At 48.4% G+C, this 21,477-nt stretch overlaps 1 protein-coding gene across 12 annotated transcripts in view; it reads right to left on the reverse strand.

Annotated features, from left to right (window-relative positions):
* Window positions 1-21,477, reverse strand: part of TENM4 (teneurin transmembrane protein 4) — a 2,793,707-nt gene that overhangs the window by 220,036 nt on the left and 2,552,194 nt on the right. For all 12 annotated transcript variants that reach the window (XM_072726015.1, XM_072726027.1, XM_072726024.1 and 9 more), the window contains one exon: window positions 6,168-6,426. In XM_072726015.1, the coding sequence (XP_072582116.1) occupies window positions 6,168-6,426 (259 nt within the window). The remainder of the gene's footprint in view (window positions 1-6,167; window positions 6,427-21,477) is intronic.

Here is a 21,477-nt window from a genome sequence, read left to right on the forward strand (position 1 = left end):
AAGGCTCTGAGCTGGGGCTTCCAGTTGCAGCCCACAGCAGGCAGAGCTTGCCTTCCAAGGACAGAACAAGTAGCGCTTGGGAAGAGAGCAGCTGAAAAGTTGCCTCTTGGCCTAAGCCTGCTGTCCTAGACCATGCTTCACCCACAAAGCCCTGGGACAGGGGCTCAGTAGAGCAGGACAGGCAGGCATCACACACACATTCTGTGGCTGACACCCTCAAGGTGGCTCAGGGTGGCTCAGAGATTTGGCTGAGACCACATAAAGACTTAGTTCTAGAGCTAGCATTTGAACCAAAGGAAAAAAAAAAAAAAAAGGAACTAGGTCTTCCAGGTCATGGTGATTCTTCTAAGAGGCCAATTCCATAATCCTATCTTTAAAATATATTGACAATGACTCACCCCTACTTCTGTCCCTGCCTTGGGCCCCATGCCCACAAGGAGAAGTATAACCTCTCTCCCTACAAGTCAAGCCCTTCACTGCTGACTCTCCTTTATGTGCGTCTCCACAAGACCCTTGTGTTTCCACATCCCCCCAGCTCTGAGCCACCTCCCCAGATAAGCTCTCTCAGCTCTGTGCCTTTGCACAACTGCCCCTCATCCCAGAATTCCTTTCTCACCTGCAAACTCCTATGGATCCAGGTCTCGATAATCAGGAAGATGGCACTGGAGAGTGGGCTAGGTGCATGGACCCTGGGGCCAGCTGGCCTGGGTATGGATCCTGGCCCTGACTCTTACTGGCTGTGGTTCCTTAGGCAAGTTATTTCACTTCCCTGTCTACAGATTCTTCATCTCTAAAGTGGGGATGATGAGACAACTACCTACCTGTGCAGAACGGTTAGCACAGCAGTCCTGACTGTCATCCTTTGAAGGTTCTGTTTATAAAGTTGGCCCTTGGGCTGGTATCTGGAACCAGAGGTTTTCAGGAGGGTTCTCACCATTAACTGATGAGTAGCTGACTCAGGTGGAAACTGTGTATACAAACAATATGGTTTATGCTGAACACCTGCTTTCCTTCTAGGAGTCTGGAATTTGGGCCTTTGCCAGGCAGGAGGCACCTGTATCACCAGCCCTCAGGAGAAACCCTCGGTGCTGAGTCTCTGATGAGCTTCCCTCTAGGAGCTCCAGTAAGGACCCCGTAAGTGCTTGGTAGGATTGTTTCTTGATGTCCCCATACAGAGGGAGTCACACCCTCCTCTCTGCTCAGAGTATCGCCTGCCCCTCAAGGCACAGCATTATCCAGAGTGCCATATTCACCCATTTATTTACAGGTCTGCCTTCCTTATAAGATCATGAGTCTCGTATAGGACAGTGGCTGTGTTTTCTGCATGCCCGTGACTGAATCACCAAATGACATCCTAATTATCTGCAGTGCTTAGGAGTTGGCTGACCCACTAGAAGGTACTGCGTGCTATTCTGGGAACTCTACCAAGCTTGGGGTGGAGACCACCAGGAGGGCCTCCCATCCCTGAGGGATGGGCAGGGCTATTCCCCAAATTAAGCATGACCACAAAACGGGTCTCAGGCTTCCAAACCAGGCCTGGGATCAGATGAGCTAGAGCAGGGGTCTGACAGCCTCGTGCTCTGGCTTCCCCTTCATCTGACAGAAGCCTGACAGGTTATTAATGAGACAATCCCTATGAAATCAATTAAGTATTTGATGCTGCAGAGCGTGAAGAAGTGGACCAGGGTCTAGCAGACCCTGAATACAAAGATCCCACCAAAATGGACCACAGATGCATCTGCGGGCCTCAAAGCAACATGTGACCCCAGCTCTAAGAAGTCCCTCTGGGGACTCAGTTCCCCTTGGAGAGGGCCAGAGGCAGTGAGGCAAGTCTTCCCTCTTGCTTGTCCTCCTGCCTGCCTTTCTCTTCCTCCAGCACAAAATCTAAACCCTTCCTGGTTATTCTGCTGGCCGGTATGCTATTTTCTCAGCTATTTATTTTTTACTCTCAACACAGACTCAGTTTGACAATTAGAGAAGGGCCTGTGACTGTTTCTCTGGCATCAGGGGGTTCCCCATTCTCAGGGGGCTTGGTAATAGCCATTGACGACAACCCCTTCTTACGGTGGGAGGGTGGGGGACTCTAGGCCTTTGCTCAGGCCAGGCCTCCCTCATGCCCTTCCTTCTTCCTAGCTCCACCTGGGGACTCCTGCTTGCTTGTCCACTGTCAGTCCCACAGCACCAGGCCTACTGGGAAGTCTTCCCTTTGCTGCACTCAAGTTAAGCAAGCCTTTTCATTCATTTGTTCCACCATTCATTTATTTAACGGTGGTAGTATTTTTCCAGCACCCATCATGTGGCAAGCTGTGTTGCCTACTGAAATTCCAGCGGTGATTACAATGGATTCACCATGTGTACCTCTATCATAGCCCTTGCCCTGCTGCAAGTCTGTTCTCTTAAACATATTACTGGCTGGGCACACAGTAGGCATTCAGTGACTATGTACTGAATGCCAAGCACCACGTGGTAGGTAAGCAGTTGATCCCTTACTGTGTGCTGAGACATTTTCAGACATTATCATATACAGTTGCTCCAAGAGCCTCAGGAGGCACTGCAGTGATTTAGGAGTGGCTGAAAAATCCTCAGGTGCATCTCCCTTTGAGAAGTGGGGCCTGTTGTCCCTCTCCTTGAAGCTGGCTGGCCAACAACTGCTTCAGCCAACAGAACCATGGCAGATGTGACACTGTGCTATTCTAGGCCAAACCTTGAAGAGATCAGTGGCTTCTGTCTCAGTGCCAGGGAGCCTCCAGCCACTGAGTACGAAGTCCACTCCCTGCTGGGAAGACTGGGCAGAGAGGCCCTGAGACCACTGTAGAGGGTGGGGATCCACCAAGCCCAGATACCGAGCCGTCATCTCCAAGGAGCTGGCACATGAGTCAAGCCACCCTGGCTCCTTCAAATTGTCCCACTAATAGCTAACACCACCGACTGACCCCAGCTGATGCTACGTGGAGACCAGCCCCTCGGCTGTGAGGTGAAATCAACTGGTGGTTTTTTAAGCCAAGTCTGACAGGCATTTTCTATGCAGCAACAGACACTCAGAATAGGAAGTTACTAATATTTTCTCCCTTTTAGAGATGAAGAAATTTAAGGTCTAGGCCCATAGCTAGTGAGCAATGCGGTGGGGGTGTGAGCACAGGATACATCTGACCCTAAAACCTGTGAACAACTAGATTCAGCAAAAGGACCATCACGCTTGTTCTCAAAACATCAGGGCCAAAATACCTTCTCCGAAGTTGAGAGAAGGTACAACCTACTGTATTTCCCCTCGACTCCTCCGGTGAGTAGGAGCTCAATTAATATTTTTTCATGACTTTTTTCTTCTTCTTCTTTTTTTTTTTTTTTTTTGACTTTTTTCTTCACATGGTTGATATGGGAAGCTGATATGTATGAAAAAAATGGGAAATAATTTTTATATTTTTTTTATTTTTTTTATTTTTTTTAATTTTTTATTTATTTATGATAGTCAGAGAGAGAGAGAGAGAGAGAGAGGCAGAGACACAGGCAGAGGGAGAAGCAGGCTCCATGCACCGGGAGCCCGATGTGGGATTCGATCCCGGGTCTCCAGGATCGCGCCCTGGGCCAAAGGCAAGCGCCAAACCACTGCGCCACCCAGGGATCCCCGGGGAAATAATTTTTAAATTGTAAGTAGATCTTTTAATGCCTGTGCTTTATGTTTTTTATATGATATTTCATTCACTTCCACCCAGTCTGAGAGGCATGAATTCTTATCCCACTCTACACAGGGAATTCAAGGTTTTAGCTGTCAATGAACTTGCTGGGCCAGTAGGTGCTGAAGCCAAAACAGGAATTTAGGTCCCCCGACTCCAGAGTCTATGGTCTTCCTCACCTTGACCCACTGGTCAAAATTACCTGTGATTCTATCTGCCAGGTGTGACACTGATCTCTTGTAAACCTTGTTGGTTTTGTGCCATCAACTGGTAAGGGTCAGTATTAAGGTCCAGAATTCATTGTACCAGGCACCTCCCCCAGTTTTAAACCATCCTTAGATGCACAGAACTCTGGGGTCACAGAGGAGGCCTACCTCAAACATTTCATCTGGATCTTTAAGAATAAGTAGGACTTTGCAAGACCAAGACGTGAGAAGGAGGGCAGCTCTAGCAGAGAGCTGTATGATACAGTTGTACGAGAGCTTTCATGCCTCTGTAAAAAGGCAAAGAAGCATGAAAGGGACAGGCATCTAGAAGTCTGATAAATACACATATACACATACTTCTATACACATACACATATTAGGTATGTATATAGATCTGTATGGACTTATAGAAAATATTATAGATGAGCATACACATGCCACCATGTTAACAATGGTTACCATTTGGTGGTAGACATTAAGTAATTTTCTTTTCTTTTTTTCCTAAGTGTTTTATAGCACATTTATTACTTGAGTGATAAAGTCTAAGGACTAAGAAAACAAAGTTCCATGTGGTCCGTGGTCTGTGCAATGGATGTGGGAGACAGAAAGGCAGGTGTTGGCTGGCTGATGAGGCAAGAGAGGTCAGCTAGGACCACCTCTGCATCTCCTACAAGCCATCGGGAAAATGCCCCTGCTGCTCGGCCTCCTATCTTCCTTCCCCTTGAAAAACCCAGAGAACCATCTACGTTGAGTCTAAGTGAGAAAAATGAACATCCAAGACAGAGGGAGTGGCTACTATGTTCCATGCAGAGAATCAGAACCATCAATTATTTGCTGGCTTCTCTCAGCCATGTGCCGAGAGACACACTTATGTGTGTTTCCATAAGTGGAAATAATGGAGATCTGATTAAGCTACCCTGGATGGGATGGCACACAATTATGCCACTCTCTCACTCTGAGAGCAAAGGAGGCACAGAAGGACAGCTCACACCTGACTTTAAAGGATGGCAACAGAGACAATATTAATTAAGAGACTAGGAGTGGCACAAGCTGGACCATATTTCTGAAAAATTTGCTTTTGGAAAAATGATTCTACAGGAGGAAAATGGCCAGAAAAAGATGTTGATTTTCTTTCCCTGGATCCCTCACGCTCTATGTGCAAAGATCATAGTGACGTGCCAAAGAGAGTCAGGTAGGTCCACTTTCCGTGTAGATTCATTTCACCTCTTTAAACGTGGGATGACTTTTGCCCTCTTCACAGATAAAGAACAGGAGTTTGAGAACATAAAATCTAGGTTTCCCCACTACTTTTGAGTGACACGGTGGAAGATGAGGAAGTTCTAACTGTGCCAGCCACATTTAGAGAATGTAGGGAAAGGCTATTGTCCCCCAAAGTCAACAGTGCTTCTCAGTGGTAGGATCATGCACGAACCTAGTTTTTGTGACTGAAGTCCCTGAAGTGCAGGAAGCACTGTGTGAGGCTGGAAGAAGGCAGAGGTGGGAAGGACCAGCCAGGAGAGACCTGGAGAAGGTGCTGTGGTGTAGGGAAACAGCACCGCGCCCGAGTCTCAGCAACCTGAGTTCACATCTTAGCAACCCGACCACCGCCCATGTGACCTGAGCTAGTCACTGACCCTCTCTGATGCTCAGACTCTGAAACTCCCAAATAGAATCACAAATCACAATACCTTCTTCATAAAGCTGTGAAAATTACATTGTATCTCAAGTATGAAAGCTCTTGCAAACAAAAGTTAGTTGATGTACCCAGGTTAGGGATTATAGGATTCGGGGTGTAAAGGGGTAAGTCCGTAGGAGGTGAGGGGAAGGGAGAGGGAGCATTCCTTGAGCACCCACCACAGGCCAGGCGGCCCCAGGCCAGGCACAGGGTGACCAAACCACAGCTGGGAAAGGCGGGGGTGTGGAGCCCCGGCACCCACTGACCAAGGGCCTGCTCTCTGCCGCCTTTACACACTCAGCCTCATGTACTTTTATATGAGCCCCTCCACGGCACGGCACCCCGACGGCACAGACCAGGAGAGGGGACAGAGGGGGCACAGAGGGCTCATACCTTTGTCTGCGCAGGCCGGCCCAAGCCTCCAGGCTGTTTGATTCGCAGGCGCCCGCTCCCCGCCGCACCCCTCCCGCCGCCCTCTCCCCTTCTCCCCTGCAGCCCGGGGTCCGCCCCCAGCCGCGCCCCGACCCCAGCCTCCCGGGCGGGGAGTGGGGACCCCCGGAAGGGCCCCGCCGCCCCGGGCTGCGCCCCCCGGCACCCCCGCCCCCAGCCCCGCACCTGGTCTCCAGGGGGATGTTGCTGTTGAGCAGCCAGTTGTCCTGGGCGTGGGCCGGCTCCTGGGCGCCGCCGGCGGGGGGCTCCCCCGAGAGCGAGTGGTCCGTGGGCGCCGGGCTGGGGTTGCTCCTCGGGGTGAAGTTGCCGCGGTTCAGGGAGTTGATGGAGGCCGCGTGGTGCTGGTTGGGGGTGTGGGCGTGCGGGAGCGGCGGCGGCGGCGGCGTCCGGAGCCGCGGGTGGTTCTGCAGGGCGCCCGGGTGATCTAGGCACAGACACGCGCGGTCAGCGGGCGCGGGCGCGGGCGCGGGCAGCGGCAGGCGGCGGGCAGGGGCAGGGGCAAGGTCGGGGTCACGATCAAGGTCGCGGGCATGGGCAAGGTCGCGGGCACGGGCAAGGTCACGGGCACGGGCAAGGTCGCGGCCGCGGGCACAGGCAAGGTCACGGCCGCGGGCACGGTCATGATCAAGGTCACAGGCACGGGCAAAGTCGTGGCCGCGGGCATGGTCATGATCAAGGTCACGGTCACGATCAAGGTCACGGGCACGGGCATGGTCACGGTCGGCTGCGGTCACGACCATGGGTGGGGGCACGGGCTCGGGCATAGGCACGGCCACAGTCAAGGTCACAGCCGCGGTCACAGGCATGGTAACGATCAAGGTCACGGCTCGATCACAGCCGCAGTCATGGGCACAGTCATAGGCACGTAGGCACGGTCAAGGTCATGGCCATGGCCGCAGGCATGGTCAGGGCGGTGGGCCCGGCCACGGCAACGGGCACGGTCAAGGTCACAGGCACAGCAGAGCCCCAGGGCCAAGTGGGCACAGCCTGGCGGCAACGGGCACCATACATCGTGCCTGTCCCTGCGGCCGGGAGGTGGGTACTGACTGAGGTCCTACTATTTTCGGGGCTAGGGACACATCAACCAACAAAACAGACAAAATCCCTGTCCCCGTGGAACTTAAATTCCAAAAAAGAGAGACACAATAAAAAGGATAAAAAACAAACAAAAAAATACAACCCACAACCACCCTCTGACGTCATCCACTTCACACTACTTATCTGATACTTTTTGGGAAGGTTTTTCAAAGTCTGGTCCGAGACCAGCAGCTTCAACATCACCTACGAATTTGTTAGAGGCTCAAGTTCTCCGGCCCTGCCCCAGACTTATTGAACCATGAACACTTGGGTGGGCCCCAGCCATCTGATTTCACAAACTCCAGGTGATTCCAATGGATGCTAAAAGTAGAAAACGCTAACTATATATAATGGTATCTAGTAAATGAAACAAACAAGGTAAGTAAAAACTAAAGTTTACAGAGGTGGTGATAATCTGAGAACACATAAAGCAGGGAAGGGGCCTATGGCCTGGGTATGTAGGGGCAATGGTGAAATTTTAGGTTCGGTGGTCAGTGTTGGCCTGGGGAGGAGAAGGGAGTGAATTTTGAGTAAAGGGAGTGAGCCCAATTAAAAACCACCTGGGGGTTATTAAAAACTATCACTGACATTTACTTCTTTTATTTTTATTTATTTTTTTAATTGGAGTTCAATTTGCCAACATATAGCATATCAGCCAGTGCTCATCCCATTACTGGGCACTCAGTATGTGTCAGACATGATTCTGAGTCCTCTACATGTTTAAATTCAGCTGATCCTCATGACCCATTGCACAGCAGGTACTGTTTTATCCCCACTTTGCAGACAAGGGAATTAGGATAAGTCTTTTATTTACTCTCTTCCACCACCTGGAACAATAGGTATTATTATCACCAGATTTATAGATGTAAAATAGATTTCAAGATAAAGCCCCCACAGGGTCCAGCAGAATTTGACCTACACACTCTTTCCAGCCCTACCTGTCATCATCTCCCCCTTCTATCCTCCACACCTGTCCCCCCAGGGGCCAAGAGTTCTGCTGCAGCGACATAGTGGCTGAAACTTCATTTCCAATGAGGACAGTGCCCAGGAATGTGAGCAGTACCTTCTGAAGATGTGCCATGCTGTGCCAGCAGAACGTCCCTTCATGGGAGGGGAGAGAAGAGAGCACGGGAGCCAAACAGGCTGAAAGCAGGCAGCCTTGGACCGGGGGAAGGTGAGAATAGCAGGGTCATTTGTTTTGTCCGCTGTCCTCAGGCAGCACTTTAATGGAGACATTTGGAGCCTGGGATGGAAGCCAGCAGCAGAAGCAGCCTCTTGGGTTGGCTGAGTATCTCTCCTATCCTTGGCCTTTTAGGCTGCTGGCTGTAGGCCAGGGTACCGAAGCAGTGAGAGGGACTGGACCACTACTGTCCAGTGCTTAACAGGAGGCCAGCAGAGAAGGGTGACCTAGCCCTGCTCCATGCCCCCCACCAAGAGTCAACCTCCTTTTTTATTTTTTTTTAAGATTTTATTTAGTTATTCACGAGAGATACACAGATAGAGGCAGACGCAGGCAGAGGGAGAAGCAGGCTTCCTATGGGGAGCCTGATGTGGGACTCTATCCCAGGACCCCAGGATCACAACCCGAGCCAAAGGCAGATGCTCAACTGCTGAGCCACCCAGGTGCCCCAGCATCAACCTCCTTATGGCTTGTTCACCCAACTGATAACAATAGCTGCCACCAGGAGCACCTACTATGTGTACTTTTACAGCTTTAACTGTTCTAATGCTCTCAATAACCCCCAGAGGGCAGTATTATCATCAGTTCCACTTTATAGATAAGGAAGCTGAGTTTTACAGAACTAGGAAATAGTCCTTATTAATCCAAAGCCTGAATTCTGTCTACCAAACCATGATCCCCAAAACACAGACACCAGCTCAACTGTCTCAGTCCATGGCCAAAGGCAGGAAAACCCCCCTCAGTAGAGACAGCAGGCATCTGAGTTCTGGGTCAGGACAAGCTGGCCTGCAAGCCTACAAACAGACCTCTGCTTTGTGACTAAGTGGGGATGCCACGGTCTGGCTTGGTAAGTCTTTAGAACCACTGCTGAGAGTCCTGAAATAATGAGATTTTAAAGTATAAGACCACTGGCCATAGATCTAAAAAACTAACTTATTTTTTTAAAGAATTTATTTATTCATGAGAGACACAGAAAGAGGCAGAGACACAGGCAGAGGGAGAAGCAGGCTCTCTGCAGGGAGCCCGATGCAGGACTTGATCTCGGGGCTCCAGGATCATGACAGGAGCCAAAGGCAGATGTTCATCCATTGAACTACCCAGATATCCCTAAAAAAGTAACTTCTAAAAGGAAATTCTCCTGTGAAGATAAAGAATGTCCTGGTCCAAATCCTCTCTTATTTTTTGAAGCTCAGCTTAATCACCACCTTCTCCAGAAAGCCTTCCTTGATCTACCATGCCCAAAGTTCTTTTTTTCCTCCAGGGAATGCTAATAGAAGCTGACCTGAACCACTCACCTTTTCCTTTTCTCTTACAGCTAGCCTACTTAAGTCCCCATCCTGCCTATTCTGATAGGTATAAAAACCCATATTCCTTCTGTGCTAGTGATCACAGTCCTACAACTGACCAGGTGCTCAATATAGGTATATTGAGTATCTGGCTCTTGTGAGTGGTTTGGGCAGTGTATCCAAGAGAATAATCCTAGTATAAAGGACATTTGTGTACCAAAAAATCATATCAGATCACCCTGGGCTCTCTAGACCATGGATCTATGCAGCCCTTTACTGACTTATGTGGTTGCTTTGGCTGGGCCCTTTGTTCCCCTTCCCTTATCCCTTCCATTCTGAGAACATTAGGAAAGGGGGCTTTGAGGTTTCCTGGGTTCCCATGGGAAAAACTCTGTGTTCTGGGACTCGTGACTCCCCAAAAGAGACATGACCTTCCTAAGGAGCCATTATCTCTTCTGGTCTGAATGGAATCTCCTTACTGCTCCTAAGGCCAGGAGGGAGGATAGAGGGCACAGGAATAATGGGTCCTTCTTTCTGTCCTTTCCCCTCTCCAATATATACTCCCCATCTAGAGAGGGAAACTCAGAACTAGTTCACTCATTCAGCATTTCTTGAGTGCCTGTTCTGTGCCAGGTCTGGCAAGCCAGGCATTGGGAATGCAGTAGTGAATGACATAGAGATGGCCCAAGGGAGGCCCAACTCTCTGCTGGTTTCTACAGACTGGCTGGATGGCCTCCAGTAACTTACTTTAGCTCCCTGGTCCTTGGGCTGTGAAAGGGTGTACACATTCCTACATCTCCACTTTCTGGAGGATGAAAAGTGATGGCCCTTGCTCAAGTGCCAAGTACTTGGGCTTCCACTGCTCCCTGAGGGAAGGGACCACGTGCTATTCATCTCCATATCCCTTGTCAATATTGACAGAATATGAGTAGAGAAGAGCAAATTAGCTGGGTGGACTTCTTGCTTGCACAAGCAATGGCTTCTCTCCTGCTACCTGGGAGTATGCATTGGTACATTTGCAAAGCTGTGCTGTAAATTCCAATTTGCACCCTCTTTTCACAGATAGAGTCTCCAAGTATATCTCTGAATCAAGCCCAGATATGAGTCATTTTTACTGTTATACTGCACACCTCTGTTAGTAAAGACCACTTGCTTATCTGAGTTTTGCAAGCCTGGTTTTTCAGGGACTATTTTTGCTTCCTACAAGTTCTCAGATATATTTGCAGTTGCTGGTTCCCTCCAACACCTCAAACATTTTTTTTTCATTTTATATGCACAAAAATCCTGAGCACTGAAGCCTCCAGGAGCATCTCCCTGAACTGAGATCATCACGAGGCTTCTTCAGATTGCTCTTCCAAGCATTAGGTAATAGAAAGAGTCAGGCTTTGATGTCAGACAGCCCTGGGTTTGTTTTGGCTTTGTCACTTATAAGCTGTGTCACCTTGATCAAGTTACTTAACTTCTCTGGAGCTTCGGTTTTCTTACCACTAACTAGATCTAGATGCTACCTACATTATGGGTTTGTTATAAGAAGTAATGAGATGATGTATGTAAGGTGCTTATTAGCACAGTGTCTGTAGTACAGTAATGCTAAACATCAGCAACTATTAATTCCACGGTTATGATAAACACATGCTGAATGAATAAACTGTAAAGTGCTGAATCATCCTCATGATAATCACTGTACAACATTTACAACAGGGGTTCCAAGGCAAAAATCCTTGAGAGAAAAAGAGCAAGAAAATATCTAACAGAAATGTGGTGTTCTTTTATTGCAGCCGGATCCTATTCTGGACCTCCCACTGGCTTCTAGGAGTCCTGGTCTCAGGAGGGTGCCTGTACTTCAATGTACAGATCACAAGTGATGGGAATGGCGGCAGCCCAACTCTCAGGACAAAATCAGAGGCATGGGGGCTCCATGTCTTCAAAGCACCCGTTTCTACACTAGATAAGCATGTCAGAGCAAACCAAGGTGCTGCTCTGTTCTGGGGTCAGGTGCATGCTAAGGAGAAGGCCCTTGCTGTTGTTCGATCTATCAACAACACTAAATAGCCCTCTGCTATGTGCAGAGACTGGATGATGTTTAAGATGAGGATGAGCTGCAGCCTTGGCCAACAGAGGCACGCTGCCCAAAGGGGTAAGGGCAGAGCTCAGGAGTCTTCCAGACCCAGGCTCCCCCCTGCTCTGGCTCTGACAGGCTAACATAATTTAGGGCAAGTCACTTAACTTCTCTGAGTGAAGTTAAAACGAATATATAATAGTAACAGTAATAAAAGGAAGAGGGAGATGAGGAAGAAGGGCTATTGTAGACTGGAAAGATGGCAATCCAGAGATGAAACCAATACAGTTCCAGCCTTGGAGCTGCTCGCAGTCTACGAAAAAAACAGACACTCAGATGCTACACAAAATCACAATGATGATGAAGCTGCAATAGTTAACATTTACTGAGTACTTGCTATGTGACCAGGTCTAAGTGCTGGAATCATTTAATCCTTATGGTGCCCCTACCATGAAGGTACTAATATCACTCCCCATTCTGTAGAGGAGGGAACGCAGGTACCAGCATGGTAAGCACTTTGCCTAAGATTACAAAACCACTGAGTGATGGAGCTGGGATTTGAACCTGGACAGTCTGGCTCTGCGGGCCATGCTGTTAAACATCCTGCTGTGGGGATCCCTGGGTGGCTCAGTGGTTTAGCGCCTGCCTTTGGCCCAGGGTGTGATCCTGGAGTCCCAGGATCATGTCCCACCTCAGGCTCCCTGGATGGAGCCTGCTTCTCCCTCTGCCTCTCTCTCTCTCATGAATAAATAAATAAAATCTTTAAAAAAAAATAAACACCCTGCTGTATATATATTAAGTACGTCAACTCAGGTAGTGCTTATGTCACTGCCTGTCACACAGAAAGCCCTCCACAAGCAGTGGCTCCCGGAAATCTTGTTAGCTTTCCCCACAGCCCCACTGGAGCTCCGTGGAGCACTGAGGCAGCTGCCAGACCAACTGCTGGGGCTAGGGGAGGCTTCAGGAGAAATGACATCTGACCTGTGTCTAGTGGGCACAGGTGAGGGGTTTGGAAGCCCAAGAGGGAGCCAGTGAGGCCTACTGGGGCACTTGGATGAGTAGTGTGATGGCTCGGAGGGGCAGCGGCTAACCTCGGGGAGGAGATGCTGAAGGCAGGTCCAGGGTGGTTCTTGCCTGCAGGTGCTACGCTATAGAACTTGGCCTTAATGGGGAAGGGGAGAGGGTCCCCAGTGGGCTTGAAGTGTGACGTGATCACTAATGTTTGAGGAAGATTTCTGGTGGCCGGCTGGAGGGTGAGCCAGGCGGGGACAGACCAAGCAGGGCCCAGGCTGACTGCAGGATGCCTGGCTGCTAGAGAGGCTCCAGCTGAGTGGGTCATTATTCTTTCATAAGAGCACACTCATGAGAAAAAGACATGAACTTTCAGGGCTTTGGCTCCGGCAAAGAATTTTAATGTGTCAGCAGCCCTGCAATGTAAGGCCAGCAGTGGCTCCGTGAGAGGGTGCCAGGCTAGGTGCCCACACTCAGCCCTGCGAAACTGCCAACAGGCGCCCTGCGGTCTCCCTTGCTCCAGAGTTGACGGTGACCTGGCGTGCACTGCAGTCGTTCATAGGGCCCTAAAGATTGTCAGATATGAAAGATGATGGTATTTAATTACCATAAAACACAAAAACTCTAGCTGCCTGCGAATGCCAACAGGAAGAGTTATTTGGCTCCCATTAAAATGCCATCGAGCACTGCTAACTCGGGACGGTGATGTAGCAGTGCTGAGAGCTCAGCTAATGAACCTTGGCCTACACGACCAATTTAGAGAGGCCAGAAAGCTCTTTGTCACCACAGTCGGCAGCCGGGATCTGATGGTCTGACTTCCAGCCTCAGTTCTGCCTCTTTTAAGCTGTATAATCTCAAATTATTTAGCCTGCATTCTAGCTTCTCCACTTGTCAAATGTATATGAGGCACCTTGCAAACTGTAGAGTCCTATGTAAGAGGGACAACTATCATCATTATTATTATTATTATTTAAATATTTTATTTATTAGAAAGAGAATGCATGAATGCAGAGGTAGAGGGAGAGGAAGAAGGAGAAGCAGACTCCCCGCTGAGCAGGGAGCCCAATGTGGAACTGATCCCAGGACCCTGGGATCATGACCTGAGCTGAAATAGATGCTTAACCGACTGAGCCACCTGGGTGCCCTCACCGTTATTATTATTATTAGCTTAGCACAGAATGAATACAGACTGTGAAGTCCAAAATGGAACCACTGGTCTGAGCAGGAGGCTAGAGGCTGACCTTTTTGTTCCCTCCCTGAACAAATAAATGCTTTTGGTTCACTTTCACTGCTGTGCTGTTCTTTCTGTGTCACCGCCAATGTGCAGCATTTCAAAAAGCTACTTGGCCTAAAACCCCACAGTGACTCGTGGTGGGGAGGGCCCAGGGAAGCTGATACTTCGGGCAGGAGCTTTTTGAAGGCTCCCCTTCCAGTTTTCTCGATGAGGGGTAGAAAAGGGCACCCCAAGGTCATAAGGTGGCTGTTTCTGCTCCTCATTCATTCAGGCAGGACAGAGTGTTGGGTGACCACAGACTACTAAAGTGCTTTGTATTGAGATGTAGTGATGAGGGGACAGCGTAGAACATCTGATGCACAGGCCTCGCTGTGTGGAGCGGTGGTTTTCCAATGGGAGTGTCTGGAAGGGCTGGAAGGGAGTATTTTCTGGTTGTTACAACAACTGGAAAGCACAGCTGGCACTTGGCAGGAGGGGCCGGGAAAGCCGGCGGATACAGGGCAGGTGACCCAGTGTTCCTTGGGGGCATACAGGCCAGTCAGCACTTAGAGCAGTCCTCGTTTGTGAGAATGGGTAAACAGCCGCCCTAAGATTTTATTGTTTGCCTGCTGTGCTCCCATGCCATCTGAGCTCACTCTATGCCCTTCTCCGGGGCAGGCAGCTGACTGCTAAGGCTTCTATCACCTGGGCCCCCGTGCCCCCTGGCTTCCACAAAGGTGTGGCTAAGTGTTAGTGCAGCGGGACACTGAAATATAGGAGGAGAAGGATGGGGGGGTGATGCCCTCTCACCATCCTCTGCAGGGCAGCACCTTATCCTTCACGACTGTAGCAGTCTGGAGGAAGAGTGGGCTGGGAAAGCTTCTAGGAAGAACAAGGACCTGCACTGAGCACAGAAGGAGAGACAGGGTGGAGGTATGTCCTGTAAACGGGAAGGATAAAGGGGAAGGAAAGGGCATTCTAGGCAGGGAGGCTGGCAGGAGCAAGGGCCCACAGGCTGAGAGATACAGATCCTTAAGGTGGCAAGGATGCTGTGGGGATGAAGGGGTGCAGAGGGAGAGGCTAGAGCCCACCTGTGAGAGCTGGGGGGTATCCCTGAGTGTATGGGGCCAGATAGGCAGCTTTAAGGATGCTTTAGGATCCCAACTTCTAGCCTTTTAAAGCCAAATGTTAGAGTAGTCACAGGAGTGAACCAGAATCCCCAGGCTTCATTAAAATGCATATGGGATTCCTCATCTGGCAATGAAAGCTCTCCTAGGGTGCAAGTGGGGGTGAGGGGCATCCTGCTGCCTTCGTCCACACAGTTGAACAGTGTCAGAGTATCTGTCAGACAGAGGTATAATCAACATTGTTTTATGTCCTAGGATCATGGCAATTTACAGACAAACTAAGTCCACAGCATCCAGCCCTATCTTTCTTTTATTTTCTCTTTTCTTTTCTTTTCTTTTCTTTTCTTTTCTTTTCTTTTCTTTTCTTTTCTTTTCTTTTCTTTTCTTTCTTTTTTCTTTTCTTTTCTTTTCTTTTCTTTTTTCTTTTCTTTTCTTTCCTTTTTTCTTCTTTTTTTCTTTTCCTTCCTCTTTCTTCTTTCTTTCTTTCTTTCTTTCTTTCTTTCTTTCTTTCTTTCTTTCTTTCTTTCTTTTTCTTCAAGATTTCACTTATTTGACAGAGAGAACAAGTGCACAAGCAGGGGGAGTGACAGGCAGAAGGAGATGGAGAAGCAGACTCCCCACTGAGCACGGAGCCCGATGCAGGGCTTGATCCCAGGACCCTGGGATCATGAGCTGAAGGCAGATGCTTCACTGACTGAGCCACCCAGGTGCCCCAGGACCTGTCTTTCTAAGTGTGTATATGAGCACCTTGGCTGGGCCACTGCTGAACCTGGAAGAACTATCTGCTAACCTACATTGGCCCAAACTTCATTCTTGTGCTTCTCCTTATCAGCCCCTAATTATCATGTGACCTTGGGCAAGGCACTTAACCTGGCTGAGTTCCAGTTTCCCCAACTGATAAACTGGAGGGGGCAGTGGTTGTGAGTCGCCTCCATTTCTAAAATCAAGACTGTATCATTCTTGGCAGATGATCCTGGGATATTTGTTAATGAGCAGCTACTTATAAAAGACATGCACAACAAGTTGTATGTTGGATTGTGCTGTGTTATTAGTCACCAACAAAGGCAGAAAGATGGAAGAAAGAGGAACACAGTGCTTCCTTCTTCCTGCCCTCTCTTCTTGCTTCCATTCCTTTTGCAAAGGTCACTCTCCACAGGCTTTGTGCTTGATACCAGGGACACAGAGGGATCAAAGTCCCTGCCTCTAAAATTGGAAAAGGCCACCTGCAGCCACAGGGCAGACTTTTCTGGGCACACGGCTTTCCTCCAAATTAAAGCTGTGTCCACCTCAGGCAGAACTTGTCCTGGGAAAGCTTTCTGGTTGTCATGTAGGTTTTTCTACCTTCCACTGTCACCTTCTTACCCTTTTCAAAAATGACCCTTAACCTGTGAGGTTAAGTCCCAAATCAGCAAGAAACCATATTTGATAGGTAAGTTAGGAGTATGTACATGAATGTAGGGGTGGAGCTCAGTTTAGTGGGAGTCTGCAGTGTGTTGGACCAGTTAAGAAGCTCATGGAAATGGAGTAAGGTGCATTCGTACAAGTAAAGTGATGGTCATGCTCTGCTGATGTGCTGGAGTGGGTCCAGAGGAGGGATGGCTGGATTGGGGGTCATCCCAGTATTACAGAGTCTGATCCTCCCCTGAGTGTCTGGAGGTAATGTTTTCCCTGGCTTCCTTGGATGGTAAAGAGTTTAGAAACTGTGTTCCTCCAGGTGTAGACAAAGGACCAATGCTGTTAGCCTGAAAAGATGTATGAAGGGAAAAGGTTTAAGAAAGAGCATATGTCTAGGAGTCTTGGTGAAACACGTTAAGTGTCTGATGATTAGCTGTCCAAGTTCTGTCACTTAAACCACACAGTCTATAGCTAGGAAATCACACACACACATGATCACATGGTGCTGTAGAGAGTTCTAGATTAAAGAACCACCCCCAGGGCAGCCCGGTGGCTCAGCGGTTTAGCGCTGCCTTCAGCCTGGGGTGTGATCCTGGAGACTCAGGATTGAGTCCCATGTCGGGCTCTCTGCACAGAGCCTGCTTCTCCCTCTGCCTGTGTCTCTGCCTCTCTCTGTGTGTGTCTCTCATGAATAAATAAATAAAATATTAAAAAAAAAAAGAACCACCCCCAGCTTTGCCATGAACTCATTCCATGACTTTGGGAGCATCCCTTCTTCTCTCTGGGGCTCAGTTTGTTTGTCTGAAAAAAGGGATTCCTTCCTCTTATGGATGATCTGCTGAGGCTCCTTCCAACCTGTGACAGCCTGATTCCTTGTGGCTTCCCTTGCCGCTTTCAGGGAATTTCAGAGACCTGTAGGACACTACTGTTGCCTCCAAAAAGCTGAAGGCTAGAAGAAGGCACAAACCTACCCCACAGGACTTTAGGACAGAGAATCAGCACAAAGGCCAGAAGTCACCTGAGGCCACCAGCAGTCAATTCAGGAAACCCTTGTTCCTGCCAAGCTTTGCAATGGGCTGCCTCCCAAAACAGTGAGCTCCCTGTCGATAAAGCAGCAGCTTAAATAGCTAGCCTCAACCTCTTCCCTGCACTCCAGGCCTCTGCCACTCTGACGAAATAACACACAGAGCTAAACCTAATGCCTCCCTGCTCCCTGGCCCCTAATTCGACCCCTTCTGCTAAGCTTCTGATCTTACCATCACCAGCTGCTGCCAGAACTGCCACCCAGTCCACCAAACCAGACCTTGGGGAATCAACACCACCACCTCCCTCTTTTACCAGGTCCTCACTGCTCCTACTATCACCACCCTAGGTCAGGTCCCATCAGTGCATCCCGAGGCCAGGCCACAGCCAGCGCTGGTGTTCCAGCCCACAGGCTCTCCTACCTCCAATTTGTTTGCCATCCAACAGCAGGAGTGAGCTTTCTAAAAGAAAACAACCTCATCACTCCCTCATGATAAAGCTTCAGTGGCTCCCCACTGCCCACGGGACAAGACTCCTTGCCATCTGGCCTGAGCCTGCCAGGGCAGCATTCACAGCTTTCCACTCCCCTCTTTAAAAAGGTGCCAAGGTTACAGGCTAATTATAAGCCATTCATGAAATTGCTCACTGCCTGTCTCACATCCACGGCTTTGCACATGCTGTTTTCTTAGGCATAGATGCCTTTCTTTGTTCCTTCATGTTAACTCAGATTAGGAGTAACCTTCTCTAGGAAGCCTTCTCTGACCACCACCTCCACCCCTAGTTTGGGTTGGAGGCACCTCTTATGAGCTTTTCCAGCCCCCAGAGCTCACTCGGAGTTATTGTATTTTGTTTGCACATCTGTCTCTCCTACCATACTCTGAGCTCCAAGGGCAGAGGTCTTATCTTAACATGTCACGGGCTGTGAGGCTAGAAACAGATGACTCTTCTCTCTGGGGTACATGGCAGGATCTCTCACCCAGGTACTGCCACTGGTTCTCAAGGGGCACAGAGTAATTTTGGCACTCTGATCTTTCTCTTTAAACTTGACCTGATGTTCTCCACACTGCACAGGAAAGAGAGCTGATCACTGAGGTGTATATAAACTCTTTATATTTTAATCAACAGTCGAAGATGCCAGGAAGAGATGACAAGGAAATCATGACAACAAATCTCAAGGCTCCCAGGGGGAATGGCCCACTTTGTTGAAACTGATGTCAGCACTAAAGGGCAGGGTGGTTTATCAGGCAATTTTCCCAATGTGAGGTTCACCCCCCACCACTGTATGGCCTCATAGGAGGCTGAGCACCAGCACGTGGACGGGTGAATTCTCATTAACCATGTTTGTGTGCCTTCCTGCATTGAACACCCATCAGGAATTCTGAAGAAACTGCTTTCTCTTAGAAGAAACACAGACATGTTCAATGGAAGCCACAGGCTACTAGAAGCCACAGAGCATAATTGACATGGTGATTAAGTGCCATGGCTCAGGCTCAGGCTGCTTTGGGTTCAAATCTCACTTCCCTCCTTACACACTGGCCACACTACAACTCTCTTCTGGATCCCAGCTTTCATGCAAAGAGTCCCATTCAAACAACATGGTAGCCAGGAAGTCGAGTGCTAAGTCCAATGGAATTGAGTTTGAAACCAGGCAGGCTCCACTACTTCCTAGCTCTGTGGCTTCCTGAAAGTCTTGATTTCTTCATCTGTAAAATGGGTATAATGGCACCATATATTGCTTAGTGTTGTTTCAAGGATTTAAGGAGATGGTGCATATAGTCCTTAGCATATGATCGGCAAATAGAGGGACTCAGTTGAGGCTTATAAATTCATTCTTCTAGATCCTTAGAATTACACCTAATTACATTCCCCTTAGGCTAAAGGGTCTTCAAGAGCTGAGATCTTATCTGCATTTGGTCTTTCCTAGACCTTCAGCTGGCTTCCCTGTAAGGCTATTAAACTCATCTGTAAACATTGAATTAAACTAAAGTAAGCCCCTGTCTATGTAGGTCTGGGAACCAAGATGTTGTTGGGAGGAAGAGAATATTTATTGACACGTGATGATGAGCAGGACTCTCATTTCATCTCTTGAGTAACACTGTGAGGTAGGTCTTAATTTCCCCATTTTACAGAAAAAAACTCCCAAGTCTCATAAATCTGCTCATGTCTTTGTCTTTGAACTTTTTCAACAATGGGATAGCTTGGGCTCTAGAATTTGGGACAACTTTACTAAATATGACATCTTGATTCAAAAACAAAACAACAAAGCAAAAAACACACCCTTAGTCATACCACTTAGGAAAGGATAAAAGCCGGGGTCCGACACAGATCACTACTCTTTCTACTCTTCATGCCCCCTAGAGGCAGAAGAACAAGAAAAAATAAATTCTGGAGTACTTAAGCTATATGTATTGAGCAATTTATTAAATGCAAAAACATCAAATATATTTTTGTTATGACTAAACAACAATCATATCAATACCTTTATAGATGAGGTGTTTGGGGAAGTACAAAAAAATTTACCGTTTGATAATACACCATAACCACAACCCTAAGAGGTAGGTGTCACTATCCTTTTATGCACAAGTAAACTGAGGCTCTTCAGGTTTACATGGTTTGCCCAGGTAGCTTCCCATAAGCAGAGACTCCAAGCCCAGTGCCCTCCACAGCCTCTAGAAACCACATGCAAATTCCTCCTACCTCAAGCAGAGAGCACTCGCTAAACCCCAGCACATCCTAGGAAGCATGGCAGCCCCTGCTCAAGTGGTCTTTACCTTCTCCCTCAGGCCGTAAAAGTCCTCACTTAGGGAAAAAGGGAGAAAGTCATTCGACTCATTATACAGATCACAGAGATGCTTTTCATCATTTATGACATGATCACATGTAGGTTTTCCTTTTGATACAAGCTCAGGAGATCTTAGGCAGGTATTTCATCCATCAATGTCCATAAACCAAGACATAATAGAAACAGATAAAAGGAATTTGTCCTCCGACGTCCTCTGCAAAGGGACCGGCTCAATCCCCAGGCCACCGAAATGTAATAACAGTACTAATAATGGCCTTAGAGCACTGAAGGCCAAAAGGACAACTAGCTACTAAGCTAAGCATCTTTAACACACTTTCCCCATCTTCTCTTCCCAAGAGTCCTCTGAAGTGGAAGAGGAGCATAAGGCAGCAAGTTTGGCACGCGGATTTGAGAGCAAGACAGCCTGGGTTTGAATTCTGTCCCTGCCACTCCCTCGCTGTGGGGCCTGGTACAAGACACTTGGCTCTTCTTGTGCCCTACTTTCCTGACTTCAAATACGGAGATAAAACTCATGGGGTGGCTGGGACGATTAATGTAAAGTGCCAAGAGCCTGCCCAGTATGTGGCAAGGAGTCACTAAATGCTAGCTATTACGATATATTTTACAGACAGGGGAACTGAAGCTCAGAGAATTTGCTCGTGCTCTATAGCTGCTCAACAGCAAGGCTGGAGGTGAAATCTAACGTCAACACCCATGCTCCTGATGACGATGGCATACTTTCCACACTTTACCTCGCCATCCACCCAGCATAGCAGGTGCTCCATAAATGGTATCATTACTATTATTCATACTTGAGAATGCCTTCTTAAGCGCTGCCCTCCTTGTCAGTGCCCTCCCAAGATGACTGACCCCCAACTCCTGCCCTTTCTCTTGCCATTGCCTCACGGACAGCTTACAGAGCAAGTCCCTGTAGCAAGGGCACAGACGGTGCTAACTTTATTTCAATGCAGAAAGTGTACAGTCTGTGGGCACCACCTGGGCTCATTCCCCAAGCTAATTCTTTTCTCTCAGCTGTGGAATATTTTATTTTTCCAATTTCAGAATCTACTTATGTTAAAAAAGAAAGGAAGAGAAATCCAATCAGCCCAGCTCAGGTTTGCGAAACAAATAATGCAGCCACCATAGAACCTTAATCCAACAGTTATATTCATAACCACAGTGATCACTGCTCCGCCTAATTTATACAGCCCAGGGCCCGCTAAGAAAAATGTCTCTTGACGATATAGGATGTAGTACAGAGGCTTGCTGACACCGATGAAGGGGTGTAGATCTCCAGGCCTGGCATCTTGATGAATCTGAAG

Source organism: Vulpes vulpes, chromosome 11 (genome assembly GCF_048418805.1).
Source record: "Vulpes vulpes isolate BD-2025 chromosome 11, VulVul3, whole genome shotgun sequence".
In the NCBI taxonomy this organism is placed as follows: domain Eukaryota; kingdom Metazoa; phylum Chordata; class Mammalia; order Carnivora; family Canidae; genus Vulpes; species Vulpes vulpes.